The 21,749-nt window shown below is 38.2% G+C and overlaps 2 protein-coding genes across 2 annotated transcripts in view; both read left to right on the top strand.

The window, feature by feature from the left end:
- The window catches only part of LOC122655011 (glutathione hydrolase 3-like), a 5,847-nt gene extending 814 nt beyond the window's left edge, over positions 1-5,033 (top strand). Inside the window, exons 2-7 of the mRNA XM_043849263.1 lie at positions 1,695-2,071; positions 2,171-2,689; positions 3,485-3,720; positions 4,076-4,340; positions 4,469-4,606; positions 4,716-5,033. Of these exons, the coding sequence (XP_043705198.1) occupies positions 1,695-2,071; positions 2,171-2,689; positions 3,485-3,720; positions 4,076-4,340; positions 4,469-4,606; positions 4,716-4,994 (1,814 nt within the window). The 3' untranslated portion in view covers positions 4,995-5,033. The remainder of the gene's footprint in view (positions 1-1,694; positions 2,072-2,170; positions 2,690-3,484; positions 3,721-4,075; positions 4,341-4,468; positions 4,607-4,715) is intronic.
- Positions 5,034-17,981: 12,948 nt separating this feature from the next.
- LOC122656470 (histidine-containing phosphotransfer protein 4-like) lies at positions 17,982-20,075 on the top strand. Its single transcript, XM_043850987.1, has 6 exons — positions 17,982-18,036; positions 18,557-18,687; positions 18,807-18,875; positions 19,601-19,672; positions 19,779-19,851; positions 20,005-20,075. Exons 1-6 carry the CDS (start codon positions 17,986-17,988, stop codon positions 20,056-20,058), a joined length of 450 nt encoding a protein of 149 aa, XP_043706922.1. The 5' UTR covers positions 17,982-17,985; the 3' UTR covers positions 20,059-20,075.
- Positions 20,076-21,749: the final 1,674 nt, after the last annotated feature.

Here is a 21,749-nt window from a genome sequence, read left to right as displayed (position 1 = left end):
TATATCGGCCCATATATCAGGTCTGTATTGTGCATAAATTTAAAAAAGAGTCATTATTTGACTGATGTGTGTTAAGTACCAATAAGTCAATAACACATTGGTATCAGTCGATACGATACTGATACTTAGAGACATGCATGGAATAGGTGGTTATTGAAGAATTGGGAGTCTCTCCCACATGGGGTGCCACCTCATGTTGATCTCACTATCCGTGAGATGTAGATCCCACGTGTTAGAGATGGGTTCCGCATTGGCATCCATGGCCCATGCCATATCCAACCAAAGAAGGATAACTTACAAAAAAATCATAAAATAAAAGTTATGGATTATTTAAAAATATTTTTTTTTTGTCAAAATAAATGAATACTGAGATCCAATATGTTTCAATAAAAAATATTTTATGGGGTTATCTAAAAAATTATATAAAATGTAAAATATCAATTTTGATAAATAAATTTGGGTAAATTATACATCACCCCCTAGTTTTCAAACAAAACTCAGATCACCTCCTGATTTTTGAAAAATCTCAAATCACTCTCTGGTTTAGACGCCAATATAACAAATTAGTCCCTACTGTTACTTATGCTGTTAAGTGATGATGCCAACCAGTTAAATAAATTTAAATTCCTAAACTACCCTTGACCAATGTTGAAGATGAAGGGTAATATTGTAAATTTAATTCTAATGTTGTAGTACAAGGGTGTAAAATAGGAATCGTTATCCCCTCCAATTCGCTGCCCCTTCCAATTCCTCCAATTCCTCACATGGATGCAAAAATGACCACCCTATCCCCTGCCCGAATACACTGCCCAAGATGGGTCCACTCCCCCCAATTTGAGGAATTGGAGGAATGTTTTTTATTTTATTTTTTGATTGAGAATTGGAGGCATTGGAGGTATCCGCAAATTGGAGGTGATAATTATTCATAAAATAGTCCTTTCACATCAATAACTAACAGCAGACTAGCACTGTTAGTGTAGAAGGGGAGATTTGAGTTTTTTTTAAAACCAAGGGGTGATGTGAGTTTCGTTTGAAAATTAGGGGATGGCATGTAATTTACCCAATAAATTTTAGGGAAAAAGATCTCTGTCCGAGAGTGTGGCCTACACCAGCACTCCCATGAGTCTATCTCTCTCTTCCCCATATGAAAAGACACCTCTGCCACCTTGTTTTAAGGAGGAGAGAGATAGACTCATGGGAGTGCTGGCGTAAGCCACACCGATGAGACTTCTCTACTTCTGCCTCGGACAGTACTTTCGTGCGCCCCACATACAAGGCGGGTGGAATGTACCGCTTTACCCCTGTCCGAGCACCTTGCCCGAGCGGGGGTAAGGCGGTACTTTCCACCCGCCTTGTGTGTGGGCGCACGGAAGTAGAGGAGTCGAATCCAGGCCACACTCCCGTACAGAAAACTGCTTCTCTAAATTTTAATATGATTTTTGGGATTTTATTTCTCAAAAAAAAAAAAAAAAAATGTTATCTTGATTGATCATATATGCAATTGCCATCCATAGAAGATACTTCACTATCATAGGTTTCTTTATTTCAATAAATGTACTTAAATATTGCCGAATGACAAAGAAAATAAAAATAAATGTTTGATTACAAATTAACTTTTCAGTAAATTAATATCCATTGAAACCAATAGGACCTCAAGAAATGGAACTAATGGAAATCTTCCTTCTAAAGAACAGAAGAGAGATACAAAATCATTGACCAGGCTTTTGGTGGTGCATTTGTAGTTTTAGGTCTTGTAGTTTACTACGGTTCAGACCATCGGGAACAGAGGGAGAAGAAGTACGAACAGAGGACAGAAGCGAGCGACGTTGCTGAATCGAAGCATGGCGTCGTTGCTGCAGACGACGGCCGTTGTTCTGACATTGGCGTTTCAGTGCTTAGAGATGGAGGTCATGCGGTTGATGGTGCAGTGGCAACAGCATTGTGTTTGGGTGTTGTCAATCCAATGTCTAGTGGGATTGGAGGTGGTTCTTTCATGGTTGTCCGATCTTCATCAACCTCGAAAGCTGAAGCTTTTAATATGAGAGAAACAGCTCCATTAGCTGCTTCAAAGGTCTGTACTTCTCTGGATTTCCTTTTCAACTGTTACAAATCAGTTTTATTCCCACATTTGGAAGACAATAATTAATTTTGTTTTTCTTAATATGAACAGGACATGTATGAATTTAATCCTCTGTCGAAGTACATAGGTGCACTTTCCATGGGCGTACCAGGGGAGCTTGCGGGCCTTCGTGAAGCATGGTCAAAATATGGACGATTAACATGGAAGGCTCTGTTCCAACCTGCCATACGTCTTGCCAGAGATGGGTTTGTAGTTGCTCCTTATCTTGGTTTAGCTATTGAGAAGTCTGAGGAGCTGATCCTGTCTGACCCTGGTTTACGAAAAGTGTTTGCACCAAATGGGCAATTGTTGAGATCTGGGGATACTTGCTACAACGTTGAGCTTGGCAACACTTTAGAAGCTGTTGCAGAACATGGGCCCCAAGTATTCTACAATGGGACCATCGGAGAGAATTTTGTGAGGGATGTGAGACAAGTTGGGGGGATTTTGACAATGGAAGACTTGAGGCATTACAAGGTGGAGATAACAGATGCAATGTCTGTCAATGCGATGGGTTACACCATGCTGGGGATGCCTCCTCCTTCAAGTGGAACTCCAGGGCTGGCTCTTGTGGGTATTTTTTTTTTTACTCCATTCTGGCAGTTTTCTTTCCTTTACTGTTCCACAGTCTAGTGCAATAAAATATACCTTCCTTCCTCGACCATGGCCACAATGAATCTTAAAGGACCAGATGCTAGCCAGATTGGATGACTCAATAGAAAAATTCAGTAGGTGCCCTCATTTTTGGTTCTTGCTTAAATTATCAAACTTGGATCAACTTAAAATATATATCAACCTTTTATTAGATGAATTCCTCTACCAGATGAGGTTTTGGGCCTTTTGGCAGCAGCCTCAGACAGGGGGTGCATATTAATTTACAGCCTAGGTTAGTGTTGATAAAGAAACCATGATTGTTTGCAGAGTCTCACAAGGATGGTTAATTGGTGCTATCGGAGAGATCTAATGGCTAGATTTACCGTACTTTTTAGTCTCAACTCTCAAATGTCTTATTTATGCATCTTTTTGTTTGTCAAGATACTAGCCTGTTAAGTTGGCAAGTCCACAAGGATTGATACAGTAAATCCTGGTTCTAACTTCTAACTCTATCATTACCATCTAACCACCCCTGTATGATGGTCAGTAGATGAGGGCATAGTGGCATACTCATCCACAATCAGAAAGAATATATTACATTGACCCATGTCATCTGTAATGACTGCAGCGAAATGTCTTGGTCACCTCTCATATGTTCTAAACATGCAGTTTGCTGTGAGCTTATATACTATGTTTAATTACATATCTATATATATTAACAGTCTTTGCCTCTGTGGTGCTTATTCTCTTCTCATTTTATGATTTTATCAGGTTCTGCACATTTTAGATAGCTACGGATCATCAGATGCTGTAAAGGGACCGTTGGGACTGCATCGCTTGATCGAGGCAATAAAGCACATGCTTGCCATCCGAATGAACTTAGGTGATCCTGATTTTGTCAATGTAACTGACTGGATTACTGATATGCTGTCCCCGTCCTTTGCCAAGAGTCTCTGGCAGAAGATATTTGACAACACAACATTTCCTCCTGAGTACTACATGAACAGGTACGAGTTAACTAATGAAAATCCGGTGAAGCACACAAAGGGGATACAAGCTTTTGTCAGTTAATTAATACAGCTTCTATCATTTTTTATCCCTTGGATCCTCTTGCTCCTAGGTGAAAGGCATATGTTTCGAAGAACTCCTTGAAACAGCCATTAGGTGATCATTCCCTTCCCCCCCAAAAAAAAAAAAAAAAAACCCCAAATTATGTTGCCCCAATCTCTAATTATAGACTCCCTCTGAAGCAATCTATATCTGCTGCATATATTTCTTTCTACACTCTGCTCTTCCGGATTCTGCTTCTGTTGTTGGTGCTAAGTTTTTAGTCTTTTGACTGTTTGGCATTAAAATTTTCAGATATAGTCAGCTAAGAGACCATGGAACCAGCCACTTCTGCATTGTTGACTCAGATAGGAATGCAGTAGCAATGACAACAACTGTAAATTATTATTTTGGGGCAGGAGTACTCTCTCCTTCAACTGGTATTGTACTAAACAATGAAATGGGTGACTTCTCCACACCAACAGAGATCTCTGTAGATAAACTCCCTCCAGCTCCTGCAAATTTTGTAGAACCCAAAAAGAGGCCTTTATCTTCCATGACACCCATCATCATTCTCAAGGTAGTATTGAATGTGAATACTTGCTTTCATCTGTTTGATTTGAGAAATCACTTTTGTATTTTCATATTAATTAATGCTTATGAATACAGACCAAGCTCATTAGTAGTACTACATCTATTTACTTGCAGGATAATCAGTTGGCCGGGGTTATAGGTGGGAGTGGTGGTATCTTCATCACTCCGGCGGTAATTCAGGTGTTTCTCAACCATTTTGTTTTGGGAATGGAACCTCTCACTGCCGTTCAGTACCCAAGGGTGTTTCACGAGGTTCGTTTTCTGATCTAAGGCTTTGGATTTGGTTCACTTGTTTATTTGTGTAACTGAGCAAACCATCCATTTCACTCTTGATGGCTGATAGCATCAATCTGTGTTGCAGCTAGTACCTAACAAGGTCTTGTACGAGAATCTGACTATGATCGACGGTGACCATATTGAGCTCTCCAATGAAAGAAAGGTGTTCTTAAAGGAGAGGGGACATGAATTGGAGGCTCAAGCAGGCGGAGCCATATGCCAGCTTGTTGTGCAAAACCTTGCAAACCCCTTTATTGTTACCTCAAGAAAGATTGGGGAGCAGCCCAACAGTGGACAAGTTTTCCATGGAATTCTTACTGCTGTGAGTGACCCCAGGAAAGACGGAAGACCTGCTGGTCTCTGATTTTTTTTTTTTTTTTTTTTGATGTATAAAATACTTAGAATTAAAATAAGCAATAGAGAACATTATCATCTACATGCATTCTAAGCTTATCTATTCTAGCTCTATTGGCTCGAGATTGAGCTCTACTGAAACATAGGAACGAGGTTGGTTAATTAACGATACAGAGCCATTACAGTTTAACTTTTAATATCCAACAAAAAAGTAAAGACCTCCCAATGCCAATCATTCATATCTCCTTCTAGCAAGCATGGTAACCAAATCTTTGCAATCAGTCTAAATGGTGACAATTGTGACCCCTAATTGTCTTGTATTTTGCAATTCCTCAAATCTCCGTGCCACAAATTCTTGCGTGGACCCTGCATATCCAAAGTTTAGAGTTGCACAGATAATAGTTTTATCTATCACAATTACCAATGCCCAACAACCCCCCAAGTATTTTTCGAAAAGCTCCTATCACAAATAATAATACAGGAATGAGAAGGGAAAACCTCAGTGTGTTTTGTAAGGGTATTTACGTAATATCCCTTTATATGTTATCATATAATCCTACTTGTATTAATGCCAGTGTGAGGGGCAATCTAGTAATTAGCCCATCCGACCTAAACCCTAGTTTTCCTATATATACTAGCTTTGGAGGCGCATGCAGGTATTCCAAACTAGATACTCAGGGTGTAATGCTTTAAGCAACCTTGTGCTTAAAACCCTAACCCTAACAATCTTAAAGCATTATGATTTTTATTTCTCTCGTGATCTAGATCGACTTTGGATTTCGGATCAACATTCGGCTTTGGTGATTGATCGTTTTTATTTTGAGAGATCAACGTTAGTACATCTCACTTTTGGTTTGTTGATCGATTTGCGTGATCGGCTTGCCGCCGGCTTTGATTTATCATTCACAAGTGACGGATGATCGATTTGGTCTCGATTCATTGTTATGATCGTGCATTTGATCATGCGGGTTTGATCGATTTGTGTTTTCTTAGCCTGTGCTTTGAAAATCGGACCTGCAGAAGGTAATAAGAGTTTTGTATTCTCAAAACTTTTGATCGATTGATTTTATTTTAATAAAAAAAAAAAAAAAAAAAAACCAAAAAGGTGGGAAAGCATTGATTGCTCTGGAAAGAGTTTTTGTCATTATTCAAAGTTCATTAATTTCATTCACAGTCCACTTCTCTCCTTGATTTGATTAATTATTAAAAAAAAAAAAAAAAAAAAAAGAAGGAAAGGAGAAAGGGACAAGGAGACTTTGGATGAATGTTTCCGAATGCTTTTCACAAAGCACTGATTGTTACAAAAAAAAAAAAAAAAAAAAGAGCCAAGAAGGGAAAGTGCAATTCTTTGACTTCGGTTATCACAATCGTACAAAGGGAGAGTACAGTTTTTTGCTTCGGTTATTATAACCGTACGGCATCATCAGTGATCAACACTTGTATCAACCAACATTAGTGTGCACGTTGTGAGCATCGACACCACTGCAACTCCGCGATCTTTTTCTCCGTCATCTAAATCCAGGGTTCTCCATCTCAGGTGTGACTGTTCCTTGAGCATTTATTTTTTTTTTTTATTTGAACTTTTGTTTGGGCATATAAACAAATCACTTAATATGGAGAAACACGTTGTTCCAATTGAGATGATCAAATTGGAAAGTTTTAGTGGCTCGAGTTCGATTCTTGGAAAAGGAAGACTCGGTTTGGATAAGTACCTTAATATTTTCTACATTTGTAGTAAATACTTTTTCTCGATTGTACGGACCTAATCGAAGCCCAATGGATAAGTGATGAGGACTTTTGCAAAGACTACCTATTGAACCGCATCGTCGATAGGTGGCAGAGACCTATAGTAAATATGAGTCTGCAAAAGAGATTTGGGAAAACCTAGAAGCCCAATTCAAAAAGGAGGAGGACCTATCAAAAACTCACTTGGTTGACAAGTTTATGGACTTCAAGTTTCAAGAAGATAAGGAGATACTTCCACAAGTAACAGACTTTGAGAACTTGAGAACAAAATTGAACCAAGAAAACATCCCCGTTGTTGATGCATTCTTAGTGGGTGCAATTATCTTTAAGTTACCCTCTACCTGGCATTCCTTTAAAACTGAGATGCACAGAAAGAAAACACAAGTGGGGCTGGATGATCTCAAACGGTTCATTAGAATCGAAGATGAGAACAGAGCCAGGAATAACTTGGAGATGGTGAAACAACAACAGGCATCCGCCAATTTGGTTTCACAACCCAAGAAATATCCTAGGCAGTCCAAGCCACCTAAGAAAGAACCCCAACAGCTTGGAGGCCAAAAAGCCTAATTTTAAAAAGAGGGGCAAGTGTAGCAAGCTGTGGAAAGTGGGGTCACTATGCATCCGAGTGTAGGGGTCCTAAGAGAGGGAACACGACACACCACGAAGGAAGTTCACATCTTGGTGGACAAGATGAGCCTACTAACTTTGTTGCCATGATTGGCAAGGGTAAGGGGTTGGCGAGACATCTTGATTGGTGGTTAGACTGGAGCGACTTGTCATGTTTGCAATAGCAAGGACACGCTCACCGATGTTGTTCAAGTAGCGTAGATATCCTGTTGCAAATGGAGACGTCGTGGAAGTGGCTCAACAAGGGACAATAACTGGTTCTCTCATCGGGTAAAATATTAACTTTGAAAAATGTTAAAATCTTTCCTGGTTTTGAAAAGAATTTAATTTCCATTGGAATTTTGCTTGATTGGCATGTCTATTACTTTTAGTAGTGGTAGAGTAACATTGTCTGTTAACTCCTTTTATTTTGGATGTGCTTATAATTTGAATGGTATGTTTAGGTTGAGTTTAGCTAATGAGACAATAAACCAGGTTAACCATAATTTACTTGATCCCAAAATACTACATTGTAGGTTAGGACATGTGAACTATAGGAAAATGCTCAAACTAGCTAAAACTCATAATTTACCATTAGACACTTCAATTAGATTTAACGAGATGTGAAGTGTGTGCTCAAACTAAAATAACTAGAAAACCGTTCGAACGGTTTCTAGGAGCACTCAACTTCTTGAACTTATACATTCGACATTTGTGACTTTAAAAGCTACACAACTAGAGGAGGTCGGAAGTATTTGATAACATTTATAGACGATTTTTCTAGATATTGTCATTTATACTGTTAAAATCTAAAGATGAAGCTTTTGAAAAATTTAAAATTTTCAAGAATATGGTAGAAAATCGTTGAACTTGAAAATTAAAAGATTTAGAAGTGATAGGGGAGGAGAATACAAATTGACGAGTTCAAGGAATTCATTGCCTCTGCGAGCATAATCCTTGAAACTCTGCTCCTTACTCACCTCAATCAAATGGCATAGGTGAAAGAAAGAACAGGACGTTAACGAGATGTTAAACTCCATGTTATTGACAATGGGTATGCCCTCTTGCTATTGGGGAGAAGCGATGTTATTGCAAATCACATTCTAAATAGACTACCACATTCAAAACCGACTTCTACACTTTATGAACTATGGCATAATCATCCCTGTAGATACGACACTCTTAAGGTTTGGGGTTGTGTAGCTTATGTTAGGATACAAGACCCTAGGAGACCTAAGGTGGGAACTAGAACAAACACTTGTGTATATCTTGGTTGTGCGAAGACGAGTCTTTGCAGACCGGTTTTTGGATCTATCAACCAATGTGGTGATAGAATCTAGGGATGCTATATTCTTTGAGGATAAATTCCTTAGAGATAAAGGCCTGACCTTGCCTGGTTTGGTGAGTGGTTACGAGAATCACCTTTGGAATCTAACCAATTGTTTCGACACTACTCCCACAATGCTCCTTGAATCGAATCTAGAAGAGTATCTACTAGAGATCGAGTACCCAAGAATTTTGGTGAGGATTTTGTGACCTACCATTTAGAGGCTGATCCATCCACCTATAAGGAAGCGATGAGATCTAGGGACTCCTGTTATGGAAAGAAGCCATTGATGAGGAAATGAGCTCTTTAATGCGAATGAGACCTGGCACTTTATTGATCTGCCTAGAGGGGCCAAGACAATAGGGGTAAGTGGGTACAAGAAGAAACTTAATCCGGATGGGTCTATAGCCAGGTATAAAGCACGATTAGTAGCTAAGGGCTATAAACAGTGAGAGGGATAGATTATTTTGACATCTACTCCCGTCGCCATTTGGCAACAATAAGGATTCTTCTTGCCATAGCATCTATTGAGCACTATGTTGTGCATCAAATGGATGTAAAATGGCTTTCCTTAATGGAGACCTAACGAGAAGAAATCTACATGAACCAACTGAAGGGTTTGTCATGGAAGGTTCGAAAAAAGAGTTTGTAAATTAAACAAATCTCTCTATGGTCTTAAACAAGCACCTAAATTGTGGCATGAGAAGTTTGACAAGACAAGAAGAGCTTTGGTTTTCATACCAGAACTCGGATAAGTGCCTTTATTTTTTGTCCGAGTCAAACAAGGTTGCGATTATTTGCTTGTATGTAGACGACATGTTGATTCTAGGTTCCGATCTCTCTAGTGAGTGACATTAAAGAAACCTTGTCCAAAGAATTCAACATGAAAGATCTTGGTGTGGTAGACACCATTCTTGGGATGAGAGTAAGCTTCAGTGAGCAAGGGATCACCCTTAGTCGACTCATTACATTGAGAAGCTACTTTCTAGTTGGGGATACATGATTGTAAATCGATTGAGACACCCTATGACTATAACAAACGGTTGAAACCTAACACATGTGACATCGTGAATCAGTTAGATTATTCTAAACTGATTGGTAGTCTCATGTATGCAATGAGTTGCACTAGGCCAGACATAGCCTTTACGGTAGGCATGCTGAGTCGTTTCACTAGTAATCCTGGAAAAGAGCATTGGGATGCCCTATCGAGGCTGATGAGATACCTTAAGGGTACTCAAGGTTATGCTTTATGTTATAATGGACATCCTCCAACTTTGGAAGGATATTCCGATGCATCTTGGTGCTCGGTTTGGGAGACAGCAGATCCACTAGTGGTTATGTATTTACACTAGGAGGAGCAGTTGTAGCATGAAAATCCAAGAGACAGACTAGTATTGCTCTGTCATCTATGGAATCGGACTTTATGCTCTAGCCTCGGGAGATGAAGCGAGTGGATAAAGGATCTGATTATGGATATTCCATTGAGGAGTTTTAAGTTAAACTCTATATCTATATTCTGTGATAATCAAGCAACAAAGACGATTGTGAATAACTCACTCTTTAATGGTAAGAGGAGACACATCAGGTGAAACAGGCCATGCTGAATTATAGAACAGAACAAGGGATTATCACTTTGATTGATGTGAGATCGAAGGATAATACGGCGATGCCCTTACAAAGGGATTGAACAAAGATCGAACATTCAAAACTACAGGGGAGATGGGGTTAAAGACCATTTAGTCAGGTCTTAACCTAACCCGATATTATTTTGAATTATTCGAATCTCATCTAGCCTTGGTAAGCATTCGGGACAGTTTACATGTTTCGATAACTTAGTTAGGTTACTAAGTATGGGGGTTTGTGAAACCATTCCAAACTTGATGGTGTAGCAAATTTTCATGTGAAGTCTCCTTACTTTGTTATTCCACAAAGGAATATGAAAAATGTCGATATGTTTCAATGATATTGTGCTAGTCTTTATGTCATTCCAAATTTGATGACATGTCTTTCATAGTATGGTGTACCATTCCAAATTTGATGATACAACATAAATCTATGACTGATTTGACGAATCAGTATTCCAAATGGAAACATGGTATGGTCCTTATGATAGAGACTATATAGGATCGAGTTCTTGTAAAGAAACTTGATGATGATGCTTATTGTTTTTGATTTACCTTCACCATATATGAAATGTACTAAGTTCTTATTGTTGAACTAGATACTATTGTGCAAATGATTGAATTCATAATATCTTATGAAATTCATATTTGACAAATTACGAGAGAATGACGAAGATGGAGGAGAACGGTTGAATCGGATCTCGATGAGGATGACTTACTTGATGAGTAAAGTCACATGGATTGCAAGGACTTTTCTTTTGATTATTTCTTTTGGTTTAGCCACTTGCATGTGGAACTGGATTTATTGTTGGGTTTAGTTTTGATCTAAAACCCTAGTTTTATTTCTTGAAGTCTACTTATTTCTTATTTGATTTATTGGATTATTGATATTCAATTTATATTGATTCAATTACTGATTGAACAATGGTTCCTATACATGTGTAATGGATATATGTAGAACATAGGAGGAGATTGTAAGGGTATTTACGTAATATCCCTTTATATGTTATCATATAATCCTACTTGTATTAATGCCCAGGCTGTGAGGGGCAATCTAGTAATTAGCCCATCTGACCTAAACCCTAGTTTTCCTATATATACTAGCTGGAGGCAGCAGTCTGGGTATTCCAAACTAGATACTCAGGGTGTAATGCTTTAAGCAACCTTGTGCTTAAAACCCTAACCCTAACATGTTTCTAGGAAAAATGCACCATCCAAGGGACATGGATCAAATGACTAATCACAGGTCAACAAACCAAGATCACACACAAATCCACCAATAGATATTTTGTGTCATATATATATATATATAGGATTTGGAAATTTATTTGCTTTAACACACGTATTTCTTTTCTGTCACAAGAAATAACAAGTAATATTAAACACTGAAAGAATCAGAAACAAATCAAGCAAAGAAGAGGCTGAAAGATGTTCAGTCCTTAACCCCAATACCTCGGCTGCCTAGATTCTCTAAAAAAAGGAGTAAGAAAAGAAAATATGTCATGCAAATATCATCGTGTGTGTACAAAAAGGGCAATTTGTCCCTATGGGTAAACATTTGACTAATTTGTCTTGAGTAGGAAGACCAAAATGTAGACCCTCCCAAGTAAACAACTAGAATTTTGGGTGACTCTTTGATTTCTATAGGGCAGACCAAAGAGTCATCCCATTATTACGATTAATCTTTCCATTTGTCGGATCATAAGAAGTGAAGGATAAATATTTTGTGGCCACTTTGGTAGATAGCCAACCCGATTTTGTTATTGGACAGAACCAAAAAACAAATCCTCATGAGTAGTATCAGCTATGGGTATCTTTAAAATATTAACCACCATCTCTGGAAGAAAGAGACAGTAAATCAAAGGAAGTCAGGAAGACAATTAGGTATTGGGTATGGGTACAATGCTTAATTATTTATCTCAAATTCACAATTTTATCGTACTTCTTTATCCAACTTCTAAATAGAATGAAAATGAGATTTTTCCAGTGCCTCTATTGCTCCAAGAACTTTAAGGAGGAAAAAAATCACAATGGAAGAAGATTGAAAATCAAATTGCTTACTCACAATCTGTATTTTTTTAATCATTACAACTTGCCAACTCCGAGCTGATGAACCTTACAATTTGATATTTACATTACACTAACACTACAACTACTCTAGGACCAAATTGCTTACTTCCCATAAAAGAATTTGATGAAGCCTTCAGAACTCTGCTAACAACAAACTGTTGAAGATTATAACTTCTTGTTAATGATTGTCTTCTGAAACACAGGCCAAAAGACATATTGCTGGAGTTATTTTCTAAGCAAGACCTACATGAATGCTACTTGAAACACAGGTCAATGAGACATTGGTGGCCAGAATCCAACTCCAGCAAAAAAACTAAAGGATGAAAGATAAACATTTGAAAAGAAAGGTAAAAGATAAATTGAAATGTAAAGACATGCTTGTATTAGTCGGGGTCTGTTTTTCATCGCATTTTCTTCTTTTATAATTGCTTCCTTGGTAGTTGTGGGTGGTTCCAGCAATTTCTACTTCTCATTTTGAATTTGAATTCGAATATCTTTAGGTGGTTAAATAACTGTCCATAATCTCCTACACCACCTTTGCACTTTGTTGTTCAAATTTAAAAAGGAACCCCTTTGATGGCAACGTGCAATGTATGACCTTAAAACATGTATAGTGTTCCGATCGATGATCGAAAGTAGGGTGTGAAATTTATAAAAATAGGGTGAAAATAGTAACATTACACCACAATGGCCTAGACATTGGTGGAAATTTCTCTAGAAACTCAAAACCCACCCCAAATTTTCGGTGTTCTTATGGAGAATCAGCCATGATGCCATTCCTGTCAAATAGATCTGGCAAAAAGAGGGAACATTGATCCATTGTGCCCATTTTGTAATATCAACCAAGAATCTTCATAAAATGCAATATCCTTGCGAGAATTTGGGCTTCGGGACCACTTGGCCTTAAAACAAACAATTTGAATTCACCCTCAATGCCTAAGCTCCTTTAAGAATTCTACAAAACCCTTTCCCCCAAGCTGATCCAATGCTCATGGACTTTTAATATTCTAGCCATTACTACATCCTTCATTTGGAAGCATAGAAACCAAGTATGCATACAAGGTACCCCACCAAACTCAAAGTCAATCATGGACAAAATTCACAGATGGATTTATGACCTACATATATCCCCTCTTGCTCTGATGACATGACTCAAAGCGACAATACCAATGGTAAACTATTGTCCCTTCCTTATGCACCCAATATTCCATCACTATGCACCCTATATTACTATGTGCAGGACATTTGAACATTAAATTAAACAGAGCTGGATGGGTTTTTTGGTATTTTGATGGATAGCAACTTTGTATTAGTACAGTTAGGCAACACCAATACCCTCAATCACATTGAAGCTGAAGTCAGAAGACTATGAAGGCCTCACTTTTGCGCTCTTAAAAGGATGGACTGATGTACAAGTATGGAAGATATCCGAAGAGCTACAACAACTGGTCGTTAAGGAACCATCCTCCACCCCCCCCCTTATATCTTTGGAATTATTTACAATCTCTAATTAAAACAATCATGTTTTGTAATATTGGGGATATCGGTGCCACCTCACCAGACAAGAATAAATGCATTTAATGAGCTTGTCTAAAAGTTTTTCATCACATGTATCCAAACACACACATCCTTAATATTTTGTAGGGAAATAGTTCACTGTTCCCACCCCTTTTTGTCTATCCTATTTTTATCCGGCAAACAAACGTGCCCTAAGGAATTGAAGAAGTTGTCTATGAGGGAGTGTACCGCCCATGCCCAGAGTCACAGAGGAGGCAAAATGATTGCCCCACCCCCATAAAGGCAAAATTCCCCCATGATGCCAGTACGTGTGCTCTCATTGAACCCCCTCCCCACGAACAGGGACCATAGAGAACACTGACCCAATAAATTATTAGTTATTCATATAACAAATGTGCAAGGTGTGTGATTCTTCCACAACACTTGGAAATCATTGAGGCTGTTCTATTTTCACAAATTTTAGTATCTCTATCATCATTCTACTTTTTTTTTTTTTTTGGTCCCTTTTAAACTTTTGCAGGTTCGCTACGAGGAATCATATCTGATTTCAGTTTATCATGATAGAGTTATGGCAGAGGGAGGCACAAAAGTGGCCGTTATTAGCAGATGCTACTCTCAATAATGTCTACCAAGCAATGGAATTCTTGTGGAGATGAGAAGAACCGATGCTGCAGGAAGAATTTCTGTGACGAAAAGTCAGTTCGAAAGCGAAACTTAAAGTTAGTTTGCTTTTTGAACAATCCTATGGATTACCCACCAGGCTCTACAAGTTTCTCCTCAAAACACATTATTGGTAAGAGAAGTTAATATCACTTTCAAGGTCCCCCCCAAAGGGAGCCTAATTCTTTGATGTAGCAATCTCAACCTCTTCTTATGGGCAGTTGTGTTAAATATCCTCATATTCTTCTCTCTTCCTTGATTCTTCTGGTAGCTTTTTCTCTCAACTTTCTAGTTCAAAAATCAGCTTTAATTGCTCATAATTGCTAGTAAAGTTCAATTATTTCTCTCGAGATCAGAAAAAAAGGTCTTTTATGAATATGTTTGATGATTATACCACACACTGAATAATCCACCAAGTGTTTGATTTAATGGTCCAAGTTATATATGACCTCTTTTAAGTCGTCAAACAAGTGAAATGTTGAGTTAATTAGAAGTATGGCAAAAGTTTTTCTGGTTTTCCGACCAGAGATGGAATAGCATCATTTGGGAATCAGGTTCCTCTCCCTTGCGGCATGCGGTGGGGTGGTTACCTGCATGGGTGGGATCAGGACTCCATGGTTTAGAGCCATTTAATATTCCCTATTGGACGAAGTTACATAATGCTCTTACTCTACATGGGAATCGCAAAGTCTTAAACACAAAGTATCATATAAATGTTTTTTTTTTCTTATAAAATATTCTATATAACATATTGGAAGCAGTTTTCTGTCCGGGAGTGTGGTTTACGCCAACACTCTCATGTGTCTATCTCTCTCCTCCTCAAAACAAGGGGGCAGAGATGTCTTTTCATATAGGGAAGAGAGAGATACTGGTGTAGGCCACACTCCCAGACAAAGATCTTTTTCCCATAACATTATAACCCTTAATTATGTAGAATTATTGCTTGTTGTAAGCCCGAAAGAGAGAAAGCAAACTCCATCAACCATTTTAATGATGGACTAAGTTTTCCTTCACCCATAGAGGACGGTTCACCCACTATCTTAGGATTCACAAACCCCTCATAGGATTTTTGTTTGTTCCAAAATACCCTCTCAATATCCTTTCCCGCTCTATCCCACCCTGTGGTGAATGAGATCCCATTCATCATGGATGGAGGGAATGGAGGGAAGAAACTCGATCCTTTAACGATAGTATCTTGTGTTTTTTTTTTTTTTTTTTTTTTTATTTATTTATTTTTTTTTTAAGGGTTTATCGTGTCCAGGGTGGGGATTCTTATCTATAGGAGTGATGTTGATTGCAAAAAAGAATCATAATCTGTTCAAGAAAAACACCAAAATTCATATTCTGATCCCACTCTTCCCACTCATAGCTTTTGTTTCTTTTAACAAATCGGATCTTAAACAATGACCATAAAACAAGTTGGATCTGAACTTTAATCTTTATTGATGACCTTTGCCATTCTACTTTTACTCCAGAAGATGACTCCCCCTGCCGGGGTTCATTTGAACTTTCATTTTCATTATAGAATAAGGTTTTCCTGAGCAGTCTAACCTTTTTGGGTTTTCAGGATTTTCTACTTTTTAGATCCCTGGGATGCAACCAGGACATCAAACCACCCCCATTAACAATTTGGACCCTCTACTGCCGAACTGTCCGGCAGGATAATGCTGCCTAGACACGGCGAGACATGCAATGACCGCCTTACCCCTGCCCAAGAGCTTTGCCCGAGTGGGGATAAGGTGGTCATTGCGCGCCTCACCATGTCTGGGCAGCACGGTCCTGCCAGACAGCGTGGCAGTAGAGGATCTGAATCCCCCCTCTTAACTGATAATTTATAATAAAGTGATGCATTGATCATATGGTGCTCAATCAAGAAACCTCCCTACAGGACAATAGAATAAATTCCATAGGAATAGTTGAAATGGCCCTTCAGTTATTTTTTTTACATTCAAAAGTGTATGGTCCGTCCATTAGCAAACCCTTTCCCAAAAGAATTATGAGGAAAAGATTGTCATGACACCAATGTGCAGATTCTTGTGCATATCCTTTCACATCTCATCCATGGATCTCACACTCTCTATTTATTAAAACTTCTCTACAGGACAATTTGATTTCCCATCTTGTCACTGGTGGAAACTACAATTTGGCGTCACAGCAATCGCTCTCCCAAAAAAAATACAGTAGAGTTTGGCTAGTCCACAATTCCAATGAACAGTGACACACTATGGTACGGGTCGGGTAGAATAGATTAGGCATTGTTGTTAGCCTCTTGTTTTAGGGAAAATGTTAGGTATGCTAACGATATGTCGTAAGCTAACATCCTATGTGTCTATCTCTCACTTCCTTCTTTTGAGGGGTAAGGGAGTTATTACAAAGAGGGAAGAGAGGAATAGAATCATAGGGTGCTAGCTAGCTTACGGTATACCGCTAGCATACCCTTCCCTCTTCCTTTGTTTTAGTATCAAAAGTTATTTAATATTGTATTTAATGCAAGGAATAAAAAAAAAAAAGAGTGTTTAAAGGGTGGGCCGTGGCACAATGGTAAAAGATTGTTCCATTATTACCAAGTGGTCACGGGTTCGAGTCTCAAAATAGCTGGATCCAGATCTTCTACTCGTGGCGATTTGAACGACACAGATACAAAGCACAGCACAATGACCGCCTTACCCCTGCCCGTGTAACATCTGAATTGGCAATAGCTTCCCCTGCAAAAACAGGGATAAGGCTGCACTGTGGTCATTATGACATCACTAAAAGCCGTCGTCATCTACTCCTCTTCCTATTCCTACCTGTATAAAGTTTTTTTCTTTCCTGCTCTCCCCTCTTAGTCATTCTGATGTCAGTGTATAGAAAGACACATCACATGATATTCACATAAAATTGTTCCTTTTCCATAAACCATGGTTTTAGTGCACAGTATCGGAACGGGTATCGATAATACATAAAACCGATACGGTATCGGTTTGGATCGGTTGTATCGGACAAAATTAACCTTGAAATTTCTTAAAAAATGAGTTTTTTAACCATTTTACCCCTTGTCCGTACTGTGCTATCAATATAGTATCGGCACGGTATCAGTATCGATGACTAGCAAAACCGATATGTATCACCCGATACGGTCAATACAATACCGATACTTAGAACCATGCGTGCACATATACATCCTACCCTCCTCCTCCTCCTCCTCTTGCCCATACATGCACATCTCTCCCTCTCTCTCCTCTTCCTCACCACTATATATACCCCTTCTCAGATTAGAGGTTTGGTATGGTGTGTCTTATTACCTGTTTCAGTACTCCTACCACCTATAAGGCTTGAAGCCCAGTAGTCCCCCTTGCATTGTATACCCTCATTCTTCTGCAGAGAAAGGTTTGAATCCCCCTGCAGCGACTTGTGCTCCAACTCAACATTTGATCTTCACTACTTCTCCTCACCACCATTAATTTTCTTCTATGGAAAGGAGACGCCAGGTTTCTGTTATGAGGCAGTCTCTCTTTGATCAGGTTCAATTCAATTTCTTCACCTTAATTAATTTTCCTCTCCAGTTGCTTATAAGGGAAAGAGGGAGCCATCTCATCCTCGTTTCAAGAATTGTACTTTTGAAGGGTAGTCATGAGTCCTCCTCAACCGAAGGATTCATTATTTGTGTTTTAGATTTGTTGTGGAATTGAGTAAAAATCATCCTTAAAAGCTAGTCATTAAGGAGAGAGTGTCAAGTCGTGATAAGTCTTTCACATTAGGTTACTTACATCCAATGTAGGATCATTATTTTCTCGTGAAACTCCAAAAATTGATTTTGATGTTTCATATGAATCAAGCTAATGCAATGGTCTGCCTCTCTAGCTATGAGATTTTTGGAATTGGAGTTGGTACTCCATTTACCAAAGATGCTAAACATGAATGCCCGCATATGTATCCATGCATGATATTTTTTATATCCTTAAAGAAAGATTTCTTATGTAGATGTAAACTTGTCTATGATTAATGAAATTCTGAAAGATAATTATAAATGGAATGTTTCAGGGATATCTTGATGAACAATTTATTCAGCTGGAGGAATTACAGGACAGCGATAACCCTAATTTCGCGGAGGAAGTTGTTACATTGTTTTTTAGGGATTCTGCCAGGTTGATTGTTAACATAGAGCAGGCATTGTAAGTCAGTTTAGTTCAAATTAAATATTTAATTTTCCTTTTTACTCTGCCAAAATTCTTGGAATATTAATACTGTATAATTACCCTATGGAAATTTAATATCGGCTTGGTCTATGCAGGGAATGTAGTCCCCTCGATTTCAATGGGTTGGATAACTACATGCACCAGTTCAAGGGTAGTTGCTCAAGGTATATACATAGAGATTTCCACACTCACGAACACAAAACAAAGTAAATCATATTGGGATTTTAAGTAAAACTCACCCTTAAAAGCTAGCTATTTAAGAGAAGGCACCCAAGTCCTTATAAGTCTTCACATGGAAGTGTCATGGTTGGATGAGAATTGGACAAGCATGAAAGGAGTGTTTCCATAATTCAGTATTTGACAAAAGGAATCAATACCATGGGCTATAAGAATAATGACGTTATGTGGGGGAAAAAAGATGTTGATGTCATTACTCTTATATTCCCTTTTATGGCTTTATCTATAGTCTTTATTGTGAAAATTCTCCATGCGTTAAAAATTATATTGGGAGAGGGTTCTCTTGAGCAAGTAGTATATAGAGGAGCGCACCAAGGAGTAATGACAAAACGATATTGTACATTGGAGGGAAACGAGGTGATCATTTCATGTGACAAGAAAAGATAGACGTGGAGGTGTTAAGGTGCTAACGTACCATGCCCCGGCAGCTCAGAGAACCTTTTTTTCCCCAAATTATTTAGGAAGCTATTAATTCTTATGTGGATCGGATCACTTAAATAGATGGGATTAATTGAAAGTCTTTGCTAGCTTGGTGACCTCTCTAGTCTCTCCTAGTCTCCAAGTCCTACTCAAATCTTAGCTGGAATTTTACAACGAAATTGAGTATGATAAGGCCAACATTAAATGTAAACCATGGTAATTATTGTTGCAGCATTGGAGCTGCAAAGGTAAAGAATGAGAGTACACAGTTCAGGGAATACTGCAGTGCAGGAAATGCAGAGGGGTGAGTACTCTTAATCTAATTAATATTCTTCAATTCCTTCTTCTTTTTTCCTTCCAAGTTTCATTAATCTTGTAATTCAAGGGCATGCATGCTATATTGTTTTCAGATGCAAGATGTCATTCCAACAAGTGAAGAAAGAATATTCAGCTTTGAGAAAGAAGCTTGAGAATTATTTTCAGGTATCTAAAGAAGAGTATGCTATTATTTGCATTCTATTATTTGATTTTGATGACGTCCAATCCAAAAGTCTGAGCTTTAGATTTCAAAAACATTAATAATGATGATGACATCATTGTAGATTTAATTTTCTTGTGTTTATAATATTTCTGCAGGTAGCTAGACAAGCTGGACCCACTGAGACAGCATGTCGCCCAGCTAGGAACTGATGAGCAATTAAGGATGATGACCAATATTAAAGCTATTATATATGATTTCGATCAATATGGCGAAATTAGTTTCTTCATGCATGATCAATGCGTATTACTGCAACTTTTACCAAAATCGGAAGGATTCCCAACCAAAAAATATATATATAGAAGGGCTTCATAGATTTATTTCCTAGCTAGGTCTTTAGGTGTCCCGCCCAATATGTATGAGTTACCATAATGTTACTTGTAATCCCTAAATATTTCAGTACTTTTTGGTTTTCTTTTGGTTTTAATTAACGATGCTATGTTTACTATTGATGTTTATAATCTTGGAATATTACCATTACGTACACTATTTTGTGCTGGGGCTATGCCCAGCCCAGGCCTGCGGTTACTAAAAGGGGAATGAGAGATCATGAGAGTGGCAGAACGTGTCATGAAAAGGACTAGGAGTGCATCGGTCTTTTTCATGTTGGGTTGTGTTTGGGCGTAAGTACACACCAAGGCATAATACTAGTTAGCGTTCTTTCTCTCATGTAAATTATTCACGTTGTTTTTAGCAACAAAAAAAAAAAAAAATTTAATTTCACCTTTTTGTACCTTATTCTTTTTGTCATCCTTTGTTTTTATCAAAAAAAATAATAATAAATAACTCTCCATGCTGCCTTTAAAAAATTTTTAAAAAAAAATTTGTGAAAGAAAACAGACATGCATTATCATGAAATCATACATGAAAAGAGTCTTTATTCTTCACAAACGAGGAGCTGATCTGGACTCGTGTTGGTCATTTGTAGCTTCCCATGCTTAATTAGAATACAAATTCTCCAACTTTGAGTACGTGGAGATCTGAATATCTTTCTTTCATTAGAAGTAGATCGTAGTGATAACCTAAAAGCAACCATAAGTACAGTCATTGGATGAATGTCCTTTGATCTCCACCATTTAACGGTAATGGGCCACATGGCTCCGTCCACGATGACTCCAACGATGCCTTTTTAATCCTCAAGGCTGGGTTCTTTTTTGTAGAATTTTCATGGAAACAGAAAGTTGGAGGAGAGGAAAGTGCATGAGTTTTGGACTTTTGGTTCCTTGGGGTTTGCTTTTTCAGAAAATGGAAAATCTAAAACCAGAGGTTTTTTGGGGTGACTTGCCTTGAACTTGGTAGAAAAATATGTAAGCTGATGTGATCAATGTTCCACGTCTACAGTAATAAGTGGAATTTGTGAAAGATGTCTAATTGATAACCACCTAGATGGAAAAAGTTATTTAATAGACTACTTAAGAGGGAAGAAAGGTCACTGATTTTTGTTAACAGGAAAATCTCGCCATCAAAGATAACCATTAAGTAAAACATAAAAGCCAGAAGATCTTTCTCAGAAGGTAAGCACTACCACCACCCGAGTTTCACCGTGATCAGAGAAGAAAAGCATGGAATTGGACTTCAAGCAATCCTCCGATCCTATGGAGAGGTAAGTCTGCATTCTCTTTTACCTCTCCACAGGATCACAGGTTTGCCTGGAGTCCAATTCTCTCCCTTTAAGTTTGCTTTCCAAATCCAGCAAAACACCTCAAGATAGTAGGAGAGAACCATCAAATTCAATTTTGCTCTTAGTTCCACTACAGTCACTTATATAGTATGCACACTTCCGCCAAATCAAATAAACTTATCCCGTCATGTTTCAATAAAAATGAGGGAAAGGGTTCTCCAA

Source organism: Telopea speciosissima, chromosome 3, assembly GCF_018873765.1.
Source record: "Telopea speciosissima isolate NSW1024214 ecotype Mountain lineage chromosome 3, Tspe_v1, whole genome shotgun sequence".
In the NCBI taxonomy this organism is placed as follows: Eukaryota; Viridiplantae; Streptophyta; class Magnoliopsida; order Proteales; family Proteaceae; genus Telopea; species Telopea speciosissima.
The sequence above is the reverse complement of the archived record's forward strand: the minus strand, read 5'-3'. Positions and strand labels throughout refer to the sequence as shown.

Excerpts from the sequence above, each read along its gene's own strand:
- LOC122656470 (XM_043850987.1), top strand. The coding sequence starts at position 17,986 with ATGGAAAGGAGACGCCAGGTTTCTGTTATGAGGCAGTCTCTCTTTGAT. Across the intron at positions 18,688-18,806 it reads GTTAACATAGAGCAGGCATT|GGAATGTAGTCCCCTCGATT; the intron begins GTAAGTCAGTTT and ends TGGTCTATGCAG. Across the intron at positions 19,852-20,004 it reads AGCTTGAGAATTATTTTCAG|GTAGCTAGACAAGCTGGACC; the intron begins GTATCTAAAGAA and ends ATATTTCTGCAG.